Source organism: Leptinotarsa decemlineata, unplaced genomic scaffold, assembly GCF_025532065.1.
Source record: "Leptinotarsa decemlineata unplaced genomic scaffold, Ldec_3_MD MMD2_tig00026282_RagTag_RagTag, whole genome shotgun sequence".
Lineage (NCBI taxonomy): Eukaryota > Metazoa > Arthropoda > Insecta > Coleoptera > Chrysomelidae > Leptinotarsa > Leptinotarsa decemlineata.
The window spans coordinates 2,066,673-2,086,518 of NW_027412668.1; the positions used below are offsets into that span (position 1 = coordinate 2,066,673).

Consider the following 19,846-nt stretch of genomic DNA (forward strand, 5'->3'; position numbering starts at 1 on the left):
TTAATGGCTTTATTCGAAATTTGACTTTAGCATTGATTTATGCTTAACGGACAAAACAAATACAGACTACAGATACAACCTACCTTTTCAAAGATAAATATTTTATGAAGTTACGTTCTTTTTACAGGGTCATATATTCAAATTTCAGCTGCCCTATTTGGATTTAGTTGAAAAACACATTCGACGGAGCTGAAGAAAATTAGTGGAATATTTCATTGAGTTATATTTATTTTCCATTTTGTGGAAGTTGTACCTTCTTCAGCACAATATGTCTTTTAAATCAATAAGTCATTTTAAAGAGATAACTTGTACATTTTTGTAAACGAATATTACAGTGACTTGACGAAACAAGGAGTATTAGAATATTTCTTGTGGCATTCAATATTTTTCCCAGAGTTTGACGTTCAAATTAATAAACCTAGATGTCGCTCGTTCTGTAGTCCTACCGTTGTCTAAATATTAATTTAGACAAGATTACAGTGAAATAATTGTTTAAATAATAATTAAGACAATGGTCCTACCAATTTCCAAATCTCTAAATATATTTTGACAATGGTCATATCTTATGAGTAAGTTACGCCATCTATGAATGAAATGTTACATTACTACAAAATGTATAGGCTTTGTACACAAAAATTTGTTAAAATCTGTTTTTCCGTTAAACAGCTGTCGCCCCCCTACGAACGACAACTCTCAGAAGTCGAAACTTGTGCGAGCTAAGGACTAACGAGGTCTTACCTTTTAACGTGTGACTCCTAACACAGGTTGGACGATAGCAAGTGAAAATCGATCGTTCAGCCTGGGGCTTGAACTACCGACCAATATGGCGGTCAATTTGAGGGGTGAACAAAGCACCAACATCGAACCGACCTGCTACCGATCACAACAAAGTTCCATTGTAATATTCATCAAGATTGTAGTACGTTTTTGTTGCAAGGGCGTCTTTAACAAGATTTCTGAACTTTTTATAGCTTTTCTAATGTGATTATACAGCTTTTTACTTTCATAAATTAAAGAAAATACTTTGTCTGACTTGTTTTTGGAACAGGAGATGTATTTTATTTTCTGTTACTTGCCTGATTATGTAGTTTATATGTTCCAACCATATTATATGTTTTTTGTAAATCAGGCAAACAGTTTCCAGAATGAAAATACCAGTGACGGCTCGTGCATTGGAGAACAGGGGAGGCTTAAGTCATATAGACATAGACTATATACACACAGAAAAGCCCGCCAGAGGCGCGAACATTTTCATGTTGTTGCACGCTCTGCTTAATATACTAAAGTTAGGGCATGGGCATGACAATGCGTAAAAAGTGCATGAGGAGCTATGGACTTAATTTTAGTTTGTAAACCATTTAAATGGCCGGTCATTACCGCAGCCCCATCATAGGTTTGCGCAATTAACTTTTGCCTAAAATTATAGGTGTCACACGTACGAATTAAAAAATTAAACAAATCGTCAGCTGTGCGCCCAGATGAAACATCATGAAAACCCATAAAACGTTCTACCACATTACCGTCTTTGACATATCTAAAAACGATTGAAAGTTGTGATGTATAGGCAATATCGGTAGTTTCATCAATTTCTCATGCAAAAAAAGAAACACTTTCAATCTCCTTGCTTATATTTTCCTTAATAATGTATGCCACACTGTTTATTTTGGATGATTTTTGAGGTGCCCGAAAAAACGCTACCGTTTATAAAAGTACCAAATTGTGAATCATATTTGACCATAACACGAGGTAAATTTTTTAAATCGGAATATCTTATTTTAGACCACGTTTGGTATTCGGTTTGTACGGAAAATAAAACACAGGGCCAACAAAAAAGTTTTTCTCGTTTAATGGAGCCGGTTAACCAATCACATTTATCGTACCAACTAATATTAAATCCACGATTTTGTCGATTATCTGACGATTTAATTAAAATCAAATTTGGTTGAGGCCTTCCCAGAGTTTTAATAATGTAAAATTTATTATCATAAGATAAAGACTTATCTTATCCATAATAATAAATGAAAAAAAAACTTACCGAAAAGTGAAAACCTGAAAACATCTTGAAATTGAAAGAAAACACTTTAAAAACACATTGAAAATATTACCAAAAAGCACTGCTATAATATAATACTGCCTGTTTTATACACAAATAATAAATATTATCAAGAAACACTAAAACGATTTACCGGAATATTTTTTAGTCCCGGTCCGTCACGGTATCCCGTCCGAATAATTAAATAAAAAACAAACGCATTTGTACACTAACGGAGACCAACTGGAGGCAAGCCTCCTCTGACGCTATAACTTCTGCAACTGAAATTACAAATCGGGACGTATGTCGCTGTTTGGATCGGTCTCGTGGAGCCTGTGTTTTTTAAAGCGGTCGGAGGCTTGGCTCCCTAGCAACGTATGGCATTTATTATTTCGGGTTGATAGTTTATTCGTTATTCGTTCATGGGCGGTGCGTTTGAGTTTTGTTGATGCAGGATACAGTGTGGTACGTACTACGTAGTGAGTGATAGTGTTTTTTTGGGCATATTATGTATTTATATTAAAAATTAATGGCAAAGTAATGATACCCAAGCATTTTTAGAAAAAAATATCATAATTATTTGTCAATATCTTTTAATTTATTGCGATGAATAGCCTCAAATTTTACGGGGAGGCTAAGCCTCCCTTGCCTCCTCTGACGAGCCGCCGCTGGAAAATACAAGTAACAATGTGAATTTTTCTCTCAAAATTAATGGTCTGTATGCATGACTCACGCACTCCAACTTGCATAAGTATCTAACCGCTCGCTTTTGCAAAAACAAACACTGAATGGAAAAGTTTTTGACTGCAAAATCCCCCGAAGGCAACACCATATCTCATGTGAGCCTCAATCAGGGAATGATATACCATTATTGTTGTGGACAAACTCAGTTCAGTAAAATCGGTAAATCTATTAATAATAAAATAACAAGGAATCCTGATTTAGAAACCTATGATACCAGCAAGAGTTGTAATTGTTATGCAAATAAAGTTCAGTGGTTTTTCATTATCCCCTAATTGGCCTTGGGCTCATCAATACGTTCATTACCTTTCGTGATAGAACTGTTAATTTTGGTCTACCGAATCAGGTATTTTCAAGGTACCAATTCAATGACATGGTTATCGTTTTGTCATCCATGCACTATCAGAACAAACAAACAAATGTTTCGACTGAATGATAAGATTTTTTTGTTATGATATCGCATATTTTCGTCCCTGCCAACTTATAACATCGCGATGACTACAATCGACCTGGTGCTAAAAGAAGAACCGTTTCTGAAAGTATCGAAGTCAGTGCGCCGAAAGTGAAAGGCGAACGGCCACATATCGGGTCCGAGACCGCTTCAGTCGTTGGTCCTTCCACCTCGCCTACTTTACAATATTTCAGTGAATAGTGAATCATCACCTAGAGTGTTAATATCGGCACACTGAGCAATGTCGCCGAGTCATATTTTTGTGTTGGTTCTTGCAGTTGCCAATATTCTTCTTTGCAGAGCGGTTACAGGTAGGCCTAGTTATTGTCGAGGATGTGCATCAACTTTCTAAATGAGAATATAGAATTTGTTGTCGTCTTAAGGACTGGTCACAAGATCTGAAAATGATGTTTTTTTCTGGGTTTTAAGGTGTTGTGGGACCAGAACCATGACTTCCGAAGTGTGTCGTTTATGTTTCTTGTTGTGACCTTGATCTTTAAGCATAAGATGTACGAAAATATCGCTATAATTTGGAATGAATATTTATATTGTTGAACTCGTTTTTGAAGTGTTTGTATTCATGAAATCATTTATATGCAGAAGGATGCGCAATACTCATCGGCATTACTTTAATATATAACGAGATTCCCGTTGATAGTACACCAATATATAAAGTTTCGAAAGCAACTTTTCAATATCGGCAACTTAATCAAACTCGTAAACGGAAAATAATATATTCTCTAATTCATGAGATCGTTTTCCACAATTTGCGGGACGGCTCAGAAAACGTTATAAACTTTGAAAGATTCAGAGAGTTAGAAGGTGACGTATAGCCGGTTAACTGATTTAGTGGTAGTCAAGTCCTCAGACAAACGGTAACGTGTTCGAATCCGCCTCAGACGAGATGTTTTTTGCAAAAATATATCTGTGTCAAAGGTGAATTGATTGTGCTACGTTATTTCTGCAATATTTCAGAGTTGATTCATGAGGACAGCATATTATCATTGTAATTCTCAGATAAAGTTGTTTTTATGACTACCAAAATTGATTAGAAAGAATATAAATTCCTATTCTATGGTAATGGAGGATGTTTGAACCAGTGAAGGAGATGTAGCATCAAAATTTATGGTGTAGCAAAGAGATTTTGAATATTTTTCAAGTTCCATCAAATGTCAATGTTCAGCCCACTGTTTTCTATTACTGTGGTATAGTGCTTCAGAAGTTCTTGCTACATGGTCGCACGGTTAATTATAAATAATAGAGATCCCAAAATAGTTCCTTTCGGTACACCAGTTGTTTTTTTTTTTCTCATTTATTTATTTATTTCATACTCTATTCTACAGGATAAACCCAATTACAGAATAGGGAGTAATAGTGGCATTTACAAATATGTACTTACATAATATAATTTGTGAATCTATATAAAAAAAAAATTAAAAACAGAACTGTCACAGTTAGCTAAGAAATATCTTTTGATTTGTATAATCCGGCAGTTGAATATATCTAAGAGATGACTAACATAATTAGAGATATCATAAATTGGAGATTTTTTCATTATATTTGTACGCTGTTGAGATAAAATGTGAGACTATTCCTAGATGACCGTCTAGGAACCCAAAAATTCATCATATATAACAGTCGAGAGCAGGTAATGATATTGTTTATGACCTTAAATAAGAAAATTGTGAGTTACAAGCAATTCATAATAGGGTATTCCTACAGGGGGATACGTGACTTGAAATTTGAAAGACATATATTTTAGAAAGCGCCTCGGTAGGGCTTCTAGTTGATTTATATGAACCTGATGGTAGAACCTCCACACGACAGATGCATATTCCAGCCTAGATTGAACAAAAGTGAAATAAAAGTAATTTCAATGTTGAAGCTTTTTCGAAGTCTTTTCTATTTATAACTTAGAATCAATACATGCGATAAGCTGCTGTTAGAGTAGTGTCAGTATGTTTATTTTGAAAGAGAGGGATGAATCAAAAGTAACACCTAGATCAGTAAGTGTGTCAGGACGCTCCAGAACTGGATTGTTTATGACGTAGTTGTGTAAATTCAAGTTTGTTTTTAGGAAGTAAGACATTACATTACATTTGGATATGTTGAGAGATAGAGTATTCTTCCGACATCATGTAGCAACGCGATTTAAATTCAGGGCGAGACGTTCGCAATCATTATAACATGTTATATTGTGATAGAGTTTCAAGTCATCTACGTATAAAAGGAAATTAACATCAATCTCAGCTCCGATATCATTAATGAACATATTGAACAGTAGGGGTCCTAGATTTGATCCTTGTGGTATTCCAGATATGGCTATATATTCGATAGACTTGAGGCCATTGACTTGGACGTACTGTTACGGTTATAAAAATACGATTTTAATAGGCTAATTAATTCATTGGATAACCCAAAAGTCGAAAGCTTGTTGAGCAGAATACTATGGTCAAGTCTGTCGAACGCTTTAGAAAAATCAGTGTAGATGATATCAGTCTGATACTACCATCAATACCCTCTGCCCTCTACAATACATTGAGTGATTGCTACAAGATTGGTGGTGGTTGAACGTCCTTTCATGAAACCGTGTTATATTGGTCTGTAATTTTTTGTTGATAGAGAGTTTTCCCACTTTAACAGTTTGAAATCGATTTTCTAAGTATGAGTTTTGATCAAAACTTATATAGTTAGAAAAATTATATAGTTTTAATTTATTCAAGAGAATTTCATATGATATACCTACAATCAAATGCTTTGCGTAGATCACAAAAAATTATTTATGAATACTATAGTTTTTCAAAAGTTTCTTTTTGTTGTTAAGATCTAAATAGTATCGCCATTTCATCGTTTCCTACCTTTTCGGAGTCCATATAGCTACTAACAGTCTGTGAAGATTCTCAAAATGATTACAATTTTTAGAGCTAAACATTTTTCAAATATTTTTGATATTAATTATTGTATCATCAAATTTGCAAAATATTGTGTATTAGTAACCAAATAGCAACAAATTGTGCAATCATTAGTTTTGCTTGTTTCAAGTGTCTCGATAACTTGATTCCAACAGACTTGAAATAAATGGTCAAGTCAGAAGGTTCCCGAAAGTACCCAAATAGAAACCAATACTTGAATACGTTTTAAATAGAACATAATCAAAATGTACTTAGCCTGAATATTTTCGGAAGAATGCGCTTCATATCCAGGGACGGCTTCACCTATAGTGCAGAGGGTGCGGTACACCTGGAAGCGCCAAGAGTCGCTCGCTTCACAGAGAACCTCAGTGTTAGGACTCTTTCACTCGGGGAGCTTCACGTCTGTGCTCTTATACGGAAGCATTCACGCCGGGAGCCTGTTTATCTCATGGCTCCTTGAGGTTAGTCGTAGAATGGATCGCATGCGAGCTGTTGCCAAACCTAGACGACAGAAACGTCAACAATCAAGAATGGGATGGATATAGTTGCGAAATCCACGTTGAACACCTCACAGACTTCCTTTCAATTCTTTACGACTTCACTTCGGTCCTTATAAATATTGAAACTTGTATCCCAAAGAGCGGGTCGATTGGAGACAGCACTAATTAACAGTTCCACATCGTAATCTGCCATGAAAGTGTGAAGCGTGAACAAGGGAGAGTTCATTCAGCGTGCGCTGTACCGCTTGCTGATGAATAATTTTAATTACTTGTATACTTTTTTTTGGCCCTCGTAGGCATAGTTCATAATAGCCAGAAACTAAATGGTATACTTTCTCACTTTCTATCTTCTTTTCTAGACAAGGGATGGGGTTTTAGGGTATTAATTTTCACCCATGGGGTCGATCAGGGTTACTTTGCACAGAATAGGTAGACCGCGGAAAGAAATGATTTTAAGGATGGGTATATATGCACATAGGAATCAAATCTAGTCACGTCTACAGCTTCAGGATACAATCATTCAGAAATTTCATTATAGCGTCTAAAACTTGGGATTTGTTCAGTGATAGTAAGTGCATGCATCTCCGAATTTCAGTCTGAGTATTGTGACAATTGTATTCCGTCCGTACTTCATCTTTGTGTGTCAGCTGGGATTTTTGGTAACAGTGGCTTCAGCGCCACTTTTATTTTCTATGTGTTGTCCTGTTCCGATGCCTAGCTTTGCCATTCCATCAACTTTCTCGTTGCCTATTAAGCCTGCGTGAGCCTGATATCAAAATTAGCTTCATGGGGCCTTCTGAGAAGGAGTTTCAATTCCATGATATGCGGGCTAAGTTGATGTGTCAGAATGTTGATAGGCTGTGATATTTTTGATAGTACAGACAGTGAGTCAGATATTATTACTGTTTTTTTAATAGATTCTATATATTCACAAACTTTGATAGCAATTGCTTTTGTATTTGTTAACTTATAAAACAATTTCTGTGTCCCCGAATCTGTCCACAACCTTTACAATCTACCTCACTTTTGCCAGTCACAGTAGCACACAGTGAAATATCATTATCGAAATTGAAAATAATTGAAAACTACCTTAGATCAACACTGTCGCAGAGTCGATTAACAACTTTCTCAATGAGTATTGAACACGAAATCAAATATTTTGAAACAACTACAAAGTTATCCTTTTTTATTTGTAACCCCATCTTTCCTAAAATACGGCGATAGGCCAATCTATCAAAAATATCAATTTTCCTCAACCAATTTTCAAACTTTCCGGCAAGAAAAACAAATTCATTCTCAATGAAAATTTTTTGACATGTCGTCGTGAAAAAAACAACGATATTGAGCTTACTGTAACGCATTCCAGCAATTTTTTCATTTTGGCCGCGCATTTTGTTAGAATAGGGCACCAGATCATTGATTTCACACGGGCGCTACATGGGCTAAAGCCGCCCCTGTTTGTATCATCAGATATTTAAAGCAGTTGGCTAATTACAGTGTACGCACTGTGGTTTCACAAACAATAACAAGATTGTCATGGTACTAATTATTTAATAATGTCTGTCACACTTTCTTTGTCTTCAAATTTTACCATATGGCCAATAAAGCGTGAAAATGAAGCCCACAAGTGGTAAAAATATCTAATAAGCTCAATTTTTATTATTGCGTACCATCGTTCATTGATTGTTTATAACAGTACCTACTAAGCAGTATTTCGTTGCATCAAAATTCGACTCTTGATAGTTCATACACACTAAATAAAAAGTCATAATTGTAATTAACCGAATAAAGTAAAAGTATTGAAATTCTAGCTTTCCCAGATTCTCACGAGATATTTCGGGCAAAAGTATGACGGATTTCGAATGAATTAAAAAAAATATATATGCCTATATAATTTTCAAACCCAATTGAACCATGATCTGTAACGAACAAATAATCTGTAGTTTCTTTGAACTTACGCTAATTTCAACTGAGTTCAAAAATTGTTATGTTGGTATTTTTTGTTATGAAGAAAACGTTTATTACTTTGATTGAATTGAAACGTATCCCGTTGATTAAAAAATTTCAGTGGAGAGGCAAAAGTCTTTTCAATAGAATAACTAATTTGTCAAACACGACGTTTACACAATTTTATCATTTTTACGAGTTCCTTCTCTTTTGTATACGTCGTTGAGGCTCCTGCATAAGCTTTTCGCTTTTCAAAAAATGAGGGACCCCTTCTTCCTTCAAGTACTTAGATTTTGTACTGAATTCTAAAATACAATCGAACAAATTTAAAAAATATCTGAGATATGTATACTTACCGATTGAATGACTAATTCTTCGCAGGTCCCACACATGGAAAGATAGTGGTTTGCTACTTAGGAAGTTGGGCAGTGTATAGGCCAAACAGAGGCTCTTTTGCCGTAGAACATTTAGACCCATCGCTATGTACCCACATCATATACTCCTTTGCTGGACTCAATGTCACGGAGGATTCAATGAGGGCTCTAGGTGAGTGTTTTATATTTGGATTTAGAAGTATTCTACGAATATCACCGTGCTCTTAGATTTTATTGAGTTTGGTCTCTACTGTACTGAGGTTAATGAAGTTAATTCGATGGAATTGGCCTATATTTTATGAAAATTCATAACATCGAACAGTTTACAAAACAGCAACACCTGTTTTGCTATACAATAACTTCCTCAAATGTTTGGAGTAGGGAAACGCTTAGGAAAGCTATAGTCCGGTGAAAATATCACAGTAAAGTGGGAAATTAATACATGTATATTACATTTCCGTTTGTAAGTACCCTGAGAAGAAGAAAAGAAAGAAGAAGAAGAGAAAGAAGAAGAAGAGGAAGAGAAAAGAGGGGAATTTGAAGAAAATTTAAAAGTAGATGAAGACGAGATGACGTTTTGAGTAACATCAGAAAAGTAACATCAACATAATAAGAGCTAAACAGGAAACAGTGCGATAATTTTAGAAGTAAGACAAGTCCCTTACTGTTTAATGGGCGTCAGGCATCAATATTTTCATACTTAATGAGAAATATGACACGCTACAAACAGAATCAAAGAATATAATAAAATAAAAATGAAATACGATAAAATAGTCAAATGAAACAGAACATAACAATAGAAAGACGTACAAAGGAGAATAGGTTGAATTTGACAATGTTGATACAATAACCCACCCAGAATAGAAAGTAATAGAAGGAAATGTGGAAAATAAACGACAGAAAACTCAACTCCCAAATTGCCTACGTCACTCTCACAAGAATAGAAATGACGTTAAAGATGAGAAAAGAATCGAATCTCATTTTCATCTTTAATTCAAAATATCGTTATTTTTCCTCGTTTCGACAATAATTGATGACACTGAACAATTAAACTCAACCTCACTTGGCTACCACACTAACAAAAATACAATGACTCTAACAGAACTTCAGACTAATTCTAAAATGTCTGTCGCCTTATTAGGGCACTTCGCAACGCACTTTCCGAACTAGACTGCCCCTCCCACGTGACGGTAATGCTTATATAACTCTATTGAACTCTTTCGAAGCCGGTGGAACAAATCTCGAATAGTGGCGGCATTCCAGAAAGATCGAGAGAGAGAAACAATTGGGGTTGAGCGTGACCTTGACCAAGTCGTAAGTGATCGGAGGACACCAGCGTCGGTTGTCGTTATTTTTTCAGAGGATAATTTACAGCATTATTACTTCTCAATATCCCTTTTTACAGTTCATTAGGAATAATTTTCAAATATTGTTGCACAGTTTTCGAACTTGGTTTTCTTTTACGAATTCTTGAATAATACCGTTGTGTGAAATCATAACCTCGATTTCGGTAACACTTTTTGAAACATCGTCGATGAAACTTTTAACGTGGCACCATTATTAAGTTCTCTAATAAAATTGAATTAAAAATTTCTTCCTCTCAGATCCCTGGCAAGATTTGACCGAAAACTACGGTAAAGGCGGATATCAAAGGATAACTGCTTTGAAAAGAGACTACCCCCACCTCAAAGTATCTCTGGCTATAGGAGGCTGGAATGAGGGATCTACAAATTATTCCAACCTAGCAGCAAATCCTCAGCGGAGAAGCAGATTTGTAGCCAATTCTTTAGATTTCATAAGGTAGGAAGTCACAAAGTATAATTGTATGTTTAGGTGTACTTATGTAAATATCATGGCAGGTGTATATCATAGCGAATTATTTTTGAGAACAGATTTCTGGAGCAGATTTATTTATGTGATTAGATTTGATCTCACTATCTTGATGACTCTCCCATTGTGAAGAAAAGTAAAACTGTCCCATGTTTACGCAGACCGTTGCCGCATCCTATTTGATAATATATGCCGCAGTAGCAGACGAAACGTCAGATTTAAAAACCTTTAGACCACGGCGGCTAATAATCCTGGAAACCTCGGACAGTTTTACTTTCCTTCATAATAGGACGGGAAACGTAAAAAAATTACAAGGTTTACAGCAAAATGAAATAACCTTGAAAGAGTTTTTTATTCATCTTTATTTATTTACTCAAACAAGAATTGTACTATCTAATCTATGTTTACCTTTTGATCAGAAAATACAACTTTGATGGGTTAGATTTGGACTGGGAATTTCCCGGAAAGAGAGGAGGGACCAAAGAAGACAAAGGAAACTTTTTATTGCTAGTGAAGGTAAATATTCCATCACACCCATTTCATCATAAAATTCTTTCTTTTGTTCTGTTTTTCCCTAATATAAACACTATATGGTATTATATTGGAAAATAAATAATTTTTACTTTATTATGCTCAATTTTCACACACCTTAGGAATTCAACTTTCTTTCAGGAGTTGAAAGCGGCCTTCAGAAAAGATAAGCTCCTCCTGACCGCAGCTTTTGGCGCTGGTAAGGACACAATTGATTTAGGTTACGATGTCGAAGGACTTTCTGTATATTTGGACTTCATTCATATGATGTGTTACGATTATCACGGAGCTTGGGATCGAAAAACTGGAGCTAATGCCCCTCTGAAGAGTACAGATGTTCTTAGTGTGGTAAGTAAAGATTGACATGTCCCATTCATTATTGTTACGTATTTACTATTATTTCCTTTTGCCGATTATTCGTACACCGCTGAGTTATTGTTACGCCACTGAAGGATCACATTGCCTCGGGTGATGGCTTCCTAATAGTTGTCACAGTTTTTTGTCTTTTACCCATTGTTGCCAGGTTACATAATGTTAAAATCTCAAAAAATAAAAATGAAGAGTTACCAACTAACGAAAATGCAATACTGGAAAACATATAAAAGTAAACGATGGGCTGTTTAGAATGGGACACAATAACAAATATTGTTTACAGTTCACATGCCATATTTTGCTATTTTCAGACTTCCAAAACATACAAAAATCTATTGACATGTAGAGATCTCAGCAATTTTGAAAATATCTTTTTATTCTATAGCCGTTCCCTAAGGTACCATTTCAACATTTTTTATTTATAGGAATACACCATAAACTATATGCTACAACTTGGTGCTGTTCCTAGCAAACTCGTATTGGGAATACCCTTGTATGGCCGAACTTTCATCATGGAAAATCCCCCGTTAGCTTCGTCCAAGAGGAAACCCAGATTGGGTGATCTGTCTGAAAATACTGGTTTTCAAGGTATCTACACCAGAGAAAATGGTTTTATGGGTTATAATGAAGTAAGTAAAAAGATCCTTTTATTATATGATATAATTCTAAAAGATTTGTTTCTACTGTGAATAATCTCGGCTAGGTCATACAGCTCACAAGGCATATTGATAGCACAAAAGAAAATTATGAGATGTACATTAAGATTGGATCATAATACTCCATAAAGGACATATTTTTCTGAACTAGATATCTCGACAGTGCCTTCATTGTATCACTTGTTTCCTACAAACGCTGATCAATATTCTGCAAATATAAACCTCCACACTAGACATCGAGGATAACTTCCTCATATAAGAAAGTGAACGTTTCTGGAGAAATAAGTGGTTAATCGAAGTATAAAGTACATATTATCGACTCCATCCAAATAGAAATTATCAGCACATATTTGTTCTCATTATCGTACACAAGTATTCACAAATTTTATAGGTAATTATTCAAACCAGGTATCATCCTATAAAAAAGGTCTAGACAATCTATATTTTGTTGCAGTTCCTGATTAAACAGCACACTGAAAATTTTCTTGTGTGTACTCTCTACACTTTCATAATTTCGAGTTTGAAAACGTAATTTCGAATTATTTTCAGTGTCGTATTTTTCAAGCAACAAATAATAAAAATATTTGGCCCTTTTGTGTCTCCTCTATTAATTATGCTCTATGGTTGGAAGGTGGGGGGAAACCACAGAACTAAATAGTTCTCTTACCACAGAACTATATATATCTGGCGGAAACTGTCATTAGACTGTGAGCTATGTAGTCACAAAAAAGACCTCCGTAACAGTAGTCGTGGTCTGTGTCTCCTCTATTAATTATGCTCTATGGTTGGAAGGCGGGCGGAAACCACAGAACTAAAGTTCTGTTACCACAGAACTATATATGTCTGTGGCGGAAACTGTCAGTAGACTGAGCTATGTAGTCGCAAAAAAGATCTCCATGACAGTAGTCGTGGTATCTGAATCATTATTGTCTTCTGTTGATATTGTTGAACAGTATTCTAGAGATTGTGGGTGCCCGCCATGATTACAGGTCTCTGGAGATTAGACGTGCAATCCCTTACGTCAAAGAGTTAATTCTTAAAAAAACTAATCAATAGAGTTTATTCTATGATTTTCACTATAAGGGTTTTACAAAAACCGCGACACGTGTTTCGCTATACAATATCATAGAATAAACTCTATTGATTAGTTTTTTAAATATGGATTTTCATCAAGTATCGGCCAGTTCTATTCAATGAGTTAATTCTTGTTGTGTCCCTTGACACTAAATTTGAAAAGTAGTGAACGGAGAATTTCATAGCTGGCTATGGACAAACCCCATTGTAGAGGTTAGTTCATAGTCAGCTAAGAAGGGTTAGTTCATATCCATCTCCGAACATTTATGGGAATGCTTTTACCTTTCACATAGAAAAGAAACTAATTATAAAAATAATAACATAAATCACAGGTGCAGCCTATCCGAAATTTCACCCTAAATTTTCATTTCCAGATTTGCATGGAACTGAAAAACACCACGTCAGACTGGAAAACGTACTGGGACAGCGAATCCCGCACCCCGTTCGCAGTATCGGGCAAACGCGTCATCTCCTACGACAACGAACAGTCCATCGCCGAGAAGATCCAGTTCGCCATGGAAAAGGGCCTAGCCGGCGCGATGGTGTGGTCCATCGACACCGACGACTTCAACGGAGATTGCTCAGAGGGAGACGACGAGAACTTCGTTAACTTCCCTTTGATGAAGTGCATTAACAAATCCATCGCGCAGGCGCTCAAGGATATCGAGAACCGCGTGGTGCACGGAAAGGACGAACAAGGAGCCGGGGGTTCCGGCGCTGTTGGCGCTAGTCAGGCGCTGTTGGCGATTGTTTTGATTTATTTGCGTTGGCTAGCTTAGGGTGCGGTCGCACGAGTTGAAGTAGATTTAGCGGTGAATTTAGTGTACGACTTTGGAATTACTACTACGAAATTTGTTTTTTGTTATTGGGTCTGTGATATTGTGATTTATATTCGAGAATTAGTAGAGTAGGTTTTTTTATAAAGATTGTGTAATTGGTAATAAAAATTAAAAACCTTTGGAAGTCTTTTGGTTTAGTCTTTTATCTGACTGCACGAGCACTGCTGATAATCCTTAAGACGCTCGGAAAGTGGTCCCTTGCGAAAGTAGCGATTTAAATCGAAGGTTAAATGCATGTAAATGAAGCGAGTGACTCTTCATTTAGTTTGAACAGTTTGAATTTGCCGCGTAATAACTGATGTATAAGTTATCTGTGAACTCTTTGGAATTTATGGATCTGTGGGTCACATGTCTCCAACTGTTGCCAGAGCTACCCCGTACGGGGTAGCTCTCTCTCGCTCCCCTCAAGTAAATCTACCTCGCTCAGGTATAAAAGAAAAGAATGAAAATAAAAATTGAAAAAATGAACTAATATTTGAGGTTCGATTTTGAATCTACCGCGTTACACTACCCTTGGCAATGTTTGCGTAGACGAGTGTCTGGTGCTGCTGGCAGCGATTCCCTCTTACACCGATAGTTCCGATTGAGTTTGATGTTTGTGATATGACATTTGACATTTTTAGTTAAAGTTGATAATGTAAATATGGAAATGTTTATACTCTTGCGCATATGAAACGTGAAGATCATATTGAAATCCTTGTCGAAATTTCAATATTTTTAAATAAAGGGTGGATTGACATTAACGCCAAACCATTTAGTCGTTACTGTCTTGTGGAGTTTCTTGAATAAGTTTTGAGTCGTTTCAGGGAAGAGAAAGTCCTCTTAGGGGTACATGTGGAAACAGGCAGTGTCGCCAAGATCTTTAAAAGTTTGTGAATGTTTGGAAATGAGGACTGGTTGTATTCTCCGAGAGCTTCTATAGCACATGTTGGTCGATCTAATTCAGATTCTTCCAGCCATTTTATCCGCCACATGTCTAATTCAACATTCACCAAGTCCCATTCTGAATATTTTTTATAGAACTCAAAGGAATATTCTTGATATTTATTAATGATTTGTTCTTTGCAACACACAGAAGGAATTAAAAAGTTGATAGATGATAATGTGGCTTTATGATTTTGGAATCTCGACTGAAGCTGATCAATGAAATCATCCAAAAGTGGAATCATTATAATAATTCTAAAATAAGTTTCAGGATCTTTTGTGTAGTAGTTTGTCCTATGCTCTTGGCGTGACGTTATTGGCGGAATTTTAATCTCTTCGTTTACAGTACAGAGCAAATTCTGTGCATTCTGGAAAAGTTCAGCAAATTTTGAATCAATATTTTGGCGAATATCTTCAATAGTCTTCATGATTAAATCGACATGTTGTAAAGCTGCTGCCAAATCGCAAATGGGAGATTGAAGTATTTTGCATAGTGTCAGTGTGTATGGGAACAACATTCCTAAGCAACATAAGCTTATAACAAAATCACTTGAAATGACTGATCTCAGAAAAGAATTAGCCTTTGACGATGTTCCACAATCCATGTCAGTGCTTAAGTCGTCTAGTATATCAACAATAGCTGTTTAGATTTCCTTGAATCTTAACAACCCATCATGATTTTCAATCCAACGGGTCTCGCACATTGCCGAAAGGTTTTTCCATTGTGATTCGGGGAAGTTTTTTTCAATATTCTCTTTCAAGCACTTGTTTCGTTTTGCCGAGGACTTGATAAAATTTCCAACGGATTTTATAATTCCAATAGTATTCCGAATAGGCTGAAGTTGGCAAGAATGAGCCAGAGCTAAATTCAATGAATGTGAGCTGCAATGGACGTATAAGGCTTCTGGATGTGACTCACGAATTACTGCCTGCACACCTTTAAAACTTCCTTGTCAAAATTACTTACATTATCGCGCCATTATTTAGTATTCCTCACAAAATCCTCACATTGTTCGGGGGGGGGATCAATCCCCCTTGATCCCCCCTGGCTACGGCCTTGCCAAGCACGCAATTATCTTACAAAGGAAGGCATGCGAAATGAAAATAACAATAATTTTCAGTTAATATATTGTTGACTAAACTTGACCTTGATGTACACATGTACATAAAACATTCATATATTGCTAAAAACTCTTATATATTTACATAACATTAAACACCATATTTTATCACATTTTTTCCAAACAAATCCCACAACACTTAGCAAAGTTCGATTACAATGATACATTATTCAATTGAAAAACTAAAAACATTTGATTAATTTTATCTAAATCGTTACATTGCAAGCAATAATATGTTTATAGTTAAAGGCAGTTATTATGGTTTACTGGAAAGAGAAATATTTCACGAAGGATTCTTAGATCAAGGTTCGTAGAGCGAGGAAACATCTGAAATATATTTGTTTGTTGCTACAATGAAATACAGAAAAACTGAACGTTCCAGAGATTTTGTATAACGAATTTCATAAGCGAACCAATGCGATAAAATATGGATAAAGACGATTCAGTACAATTCAGGGTGTCCCGAATCACAAAGATGACACAAACGCGGGGGAAGTGCACCATTAAATGACACGCCGGGACTTGACAAGGACGAATTTGAAAAAATACTTATTCCTGATACCCCAGCACATCGCAAGATGCACTCTTTTTGCAGCACTGTATTACAGTGACATTTTTAATACTAGAGGAGCAAATTAGTTTAGTTAAAGAAGACACCTACATATTTTACGGTATTACTGAGTTTTCCTCAGTGAAAAATCAATAATCGCGTCAAAATATCGACCACGATAATGTCATAAAACTCGAATTTTCAAAGATAAGGCTGTTGACATTGTACATACAGAATACATAGTTAATCTCATTATAGTATATATGAATAGCTCTTGCACGAAAAGATTCAAAAGAATATAACCAATCAACAATGTAAAATAATGAACAGTGACGAGCACTTTATAGAATAAAAATATGTCCATCCAAATCATCGATCCAACAGAAAATCAATCAACACTTTACAATAATTTATTATAATCACTATATAGGAATAAAATATACTTACTCTAAAATCTACTAATTTAAAAATAAATAACATTTATATACATCTTTATAAACATTTTGCCCGTAAATTATAGAATTTCCTATGAGCTACATTAATTATATTCCAGAGTAATATAATTTTCAGCTACTCAATTAAAATTCACAAACATTTCTACAAATCATATGAAGAAGCCAACGACAAAAAAAGTAAACAATTCCATTGGTTGTACTGAATATACAAGTCTAATCTAAGAAAAACGGACTAACAAACAAAAAAATGTCCATACTTTCGGAGGAATTTTTCAAAGTTTCGCCAATACTTTGGTCCTTCGAGACGGATAAAAGAATATATAGAAATCCACTTTTCTTAGACAACCCACTAATGGCAATAATTTGTAGAGATACTCGACTCAAAATAGAAGTGCAAAAATATAATCACCAACAATTCTTCCAATAATGAATTCATATAACACTTGGAGGTTATATACGAGCTTTCTACAATAAAAGTGGTGTAAGTCGAAAATTTGCAATACAAAAATGTTTTTGTATTGAAAATTTTTGTTCGAAATATAATAAAACCGTTTCGAGATATATAACCTTGATTTTTTAACTGAATGTTTCACAAAAACGTCAGCTCAAAACTTTGTTAAAGAGATTTACACCATTTTCACTCTAGCCAGCTCCCCTGAATTCAGCAGAAATGACACGCAGTTACCACCCTTCACCCCCTGATTGTTGCCAACATTCCAGATTTATGCTAATTCCTACATTGGAAAATATACTTGGTAACTTCTAGCGATCTACTTGGAAAAATCAACTGTTACATCGAAATGTATATGTCTGAGACTAGAATACTCCTTAAACTAATTACTAGAAAACAACTGAATAATTCCGACACAGAAAATGTTGGTAACATGCATCTTGAGGGTTGTTATTCATTACTTTTCCTGGACAAATATTCACAAGCTAAAGCTACAAAATTAAACTTATCAAAAATGAGTGTATGTACGCTATAGGCACATGTATTTGAAATCTTTAAGGCTATCTTTCAATGTGTTTCCCGGACCGGGAAATGTAAAATATTGAATTAAAGATAAAACACACTTTCAACGATCGTCTTCATTCAAATTATTGTCGCTCTCGTTATAAAGAATATGATCGCCGAGAGCATAGTCCAATATTGGAAATGTTTATGTATAAAAATAATACCCGAAAATGTGACTGCTTCAATTTTGTAATACATTTTAGAATGTTTTTCCAAATATTACCACAGAGTTCGATATCGACTCTTCTCTCACATAAATCTCTCCCAGATTGATAAAAAAATCGGGATGTCTCAGAACTCAAGCCGAGACACATATAAATAGATTTCACATTATAACCACCCTGTATGCTTCCGTTCTGAAATAAACTGTTCAGTGTTCTCCCGGAACAATAAATGCTTTGGAATGTTCAAATATACGAATTGTGGAAACGAAATAATATTACATTTTTGAGCACAATCGAACTGGACTCGAAACTCTCGACGATACCACATAAACTGAAACCAGTAACATTACAGAACGGTGCGATTTGAAACATTATACGGTTTGAAAGATTATGATACATCCATAAGATACTGAATACGAAAGAACAAGTTTAGATATAGGAAAGGCCACAGTCGAGTCGTTATACGTTGAAACGCGTTTCGGAACCGTCGGCCAACATCAGCGACACCGTTCTATTGTTCATCCATATCAGTCTGGCCAGCCTCATTGGATTCAGGCGAGCGACATCGGCTATGGGAGCTGTGCTGTAGGATTTTATGTTTTTCGTTTGAGACTGACCGAGACCAAACATACCTGGAAATGTGTTTGTTTTTTTACTGAGAAACAATGAAACGTTCATTCATTTGATATAGTAACTGAATTTACTTCTAGTCTGCTTGAAGCAGCGTTTTACAACCTTTGCTAGATCACAATCCAAATTACGTCGGCCTAGTGTAACTTGTATTCATTGTAAATTTTTTTGGAAATAACCAGAATCAGAATGGGGAATGTTCCTCCTGACAAAAATCAAGTAGCTTTCATAAAAGAGCTCTAAAACAACACATTTTAAACTTATCATTTCAACCTTTTTCTTTAAAAAATTATTTAAATACTTAAAAAAGAGGAATGAAATAATGCATTCAACATTTAAAGGGATTCGTTTCCATTTCACCATTCGGCAACATCGGTTATAGCTAATAAAGGACAATGAATTTGTTACCTGTATGAGACAAAGATGACATATTTCAGAGGCGTGCTGTTCTGTTTACTTATGTTCCGAGTTCCGAGACATTCTGTGATATATGACATTTTGTGCACCTAACCTATCTTCCTCTATATAAATAAATAACAACACAACTGTTGTTTATGTGGCTTGTGGAGGTGGTATTGAACTATAATTTATATTTTGCCTTAATTATTGGTTAATAAAGATAATTTTCCTTTTTTAAAGTAAAATATCTAGATACGTATAAATTATTTCAACTTGATATAGGCGCTGTTGCCAATATGTGAATTAGAAACAAATCGCTTTAAAAAATT

General features: G+C 35.3%; 2 protein-coding genes across 2 annotated transcripts in view; one reads left to right on the forward strand and one right to left on the reverse strand.

Annotated features, from left to right (window-relative positions):
* Positions 1 to 3,191: 3,191 nt before the first annotated feature.
* LOC111518129 (probable chitinase 2) lies at positions 3,192 to 14,378 on the forward strand. Its single transcript, XM_023174484.2, has 7 exons — positions 3,192 to 3,535; positions 8,965 to 9,129; positions 10,562 to 10,757; positions 11,207 to 11,303; positions 11,460 to 11,666; positions 12,116 to 12,319; positions 13,795 to 14,378. The coding sequence occupies exons 1-7, from the start codon at positions 3,466 to 3,468 to the stop codon at positions 14,197 to 14,199; spliced, it is 1,344 nt and encodes a 447-aa protein (XP_023030252.2). The 5' UTR covers positions 3,192 to 3,465; the 3' UTR covers positions 14,200 to 14,378.
* A 1,916-nt stretch (positions 14,379 to 16,294) lies between these two features.
* Positions 16,295 to 19,846, reverse strand: part of Rbcn-3B (WD repeat-containing protein Rbcn-3B) — a 28,593-nt gene continuing 25,041 nt past the window's right edge. The window contains 1 exon segment of the mRNA XM_074179596.1: positions 16,295 to 19,120. Coding sequence (XP_074035697.1) covers positions 18,948 to 19,120 — 173 coding nt within the window. The 3' untranslated portion in view covers positions 16,295 to 18,947.

Bases quoted from the DNA above. Each gene is read 5' to 3' on its own strand.
- LOC111518129 (XM_023174484.2), top strand. From the start codon at position 3,466: ATGTCGCCGAGTCATATTTTTGTGTTGGTTCTTGCAGTTGCCAATATT. The intron at 9,130-10,561 runs GTGAGTGTTTTA...TCTTCCTCTCAG, and splicing joins GGATTCAATGAGGGCTCTAG to ATCCCTGGCAAGATTTGACC. The intron at 12,320-13,794 runs GTAAGTAAAAAG...TTTCATTTCCAG, and splicing joins GTTTTATGGGTTATAATGAA to ATTTGCATGGAACTGAAAAA.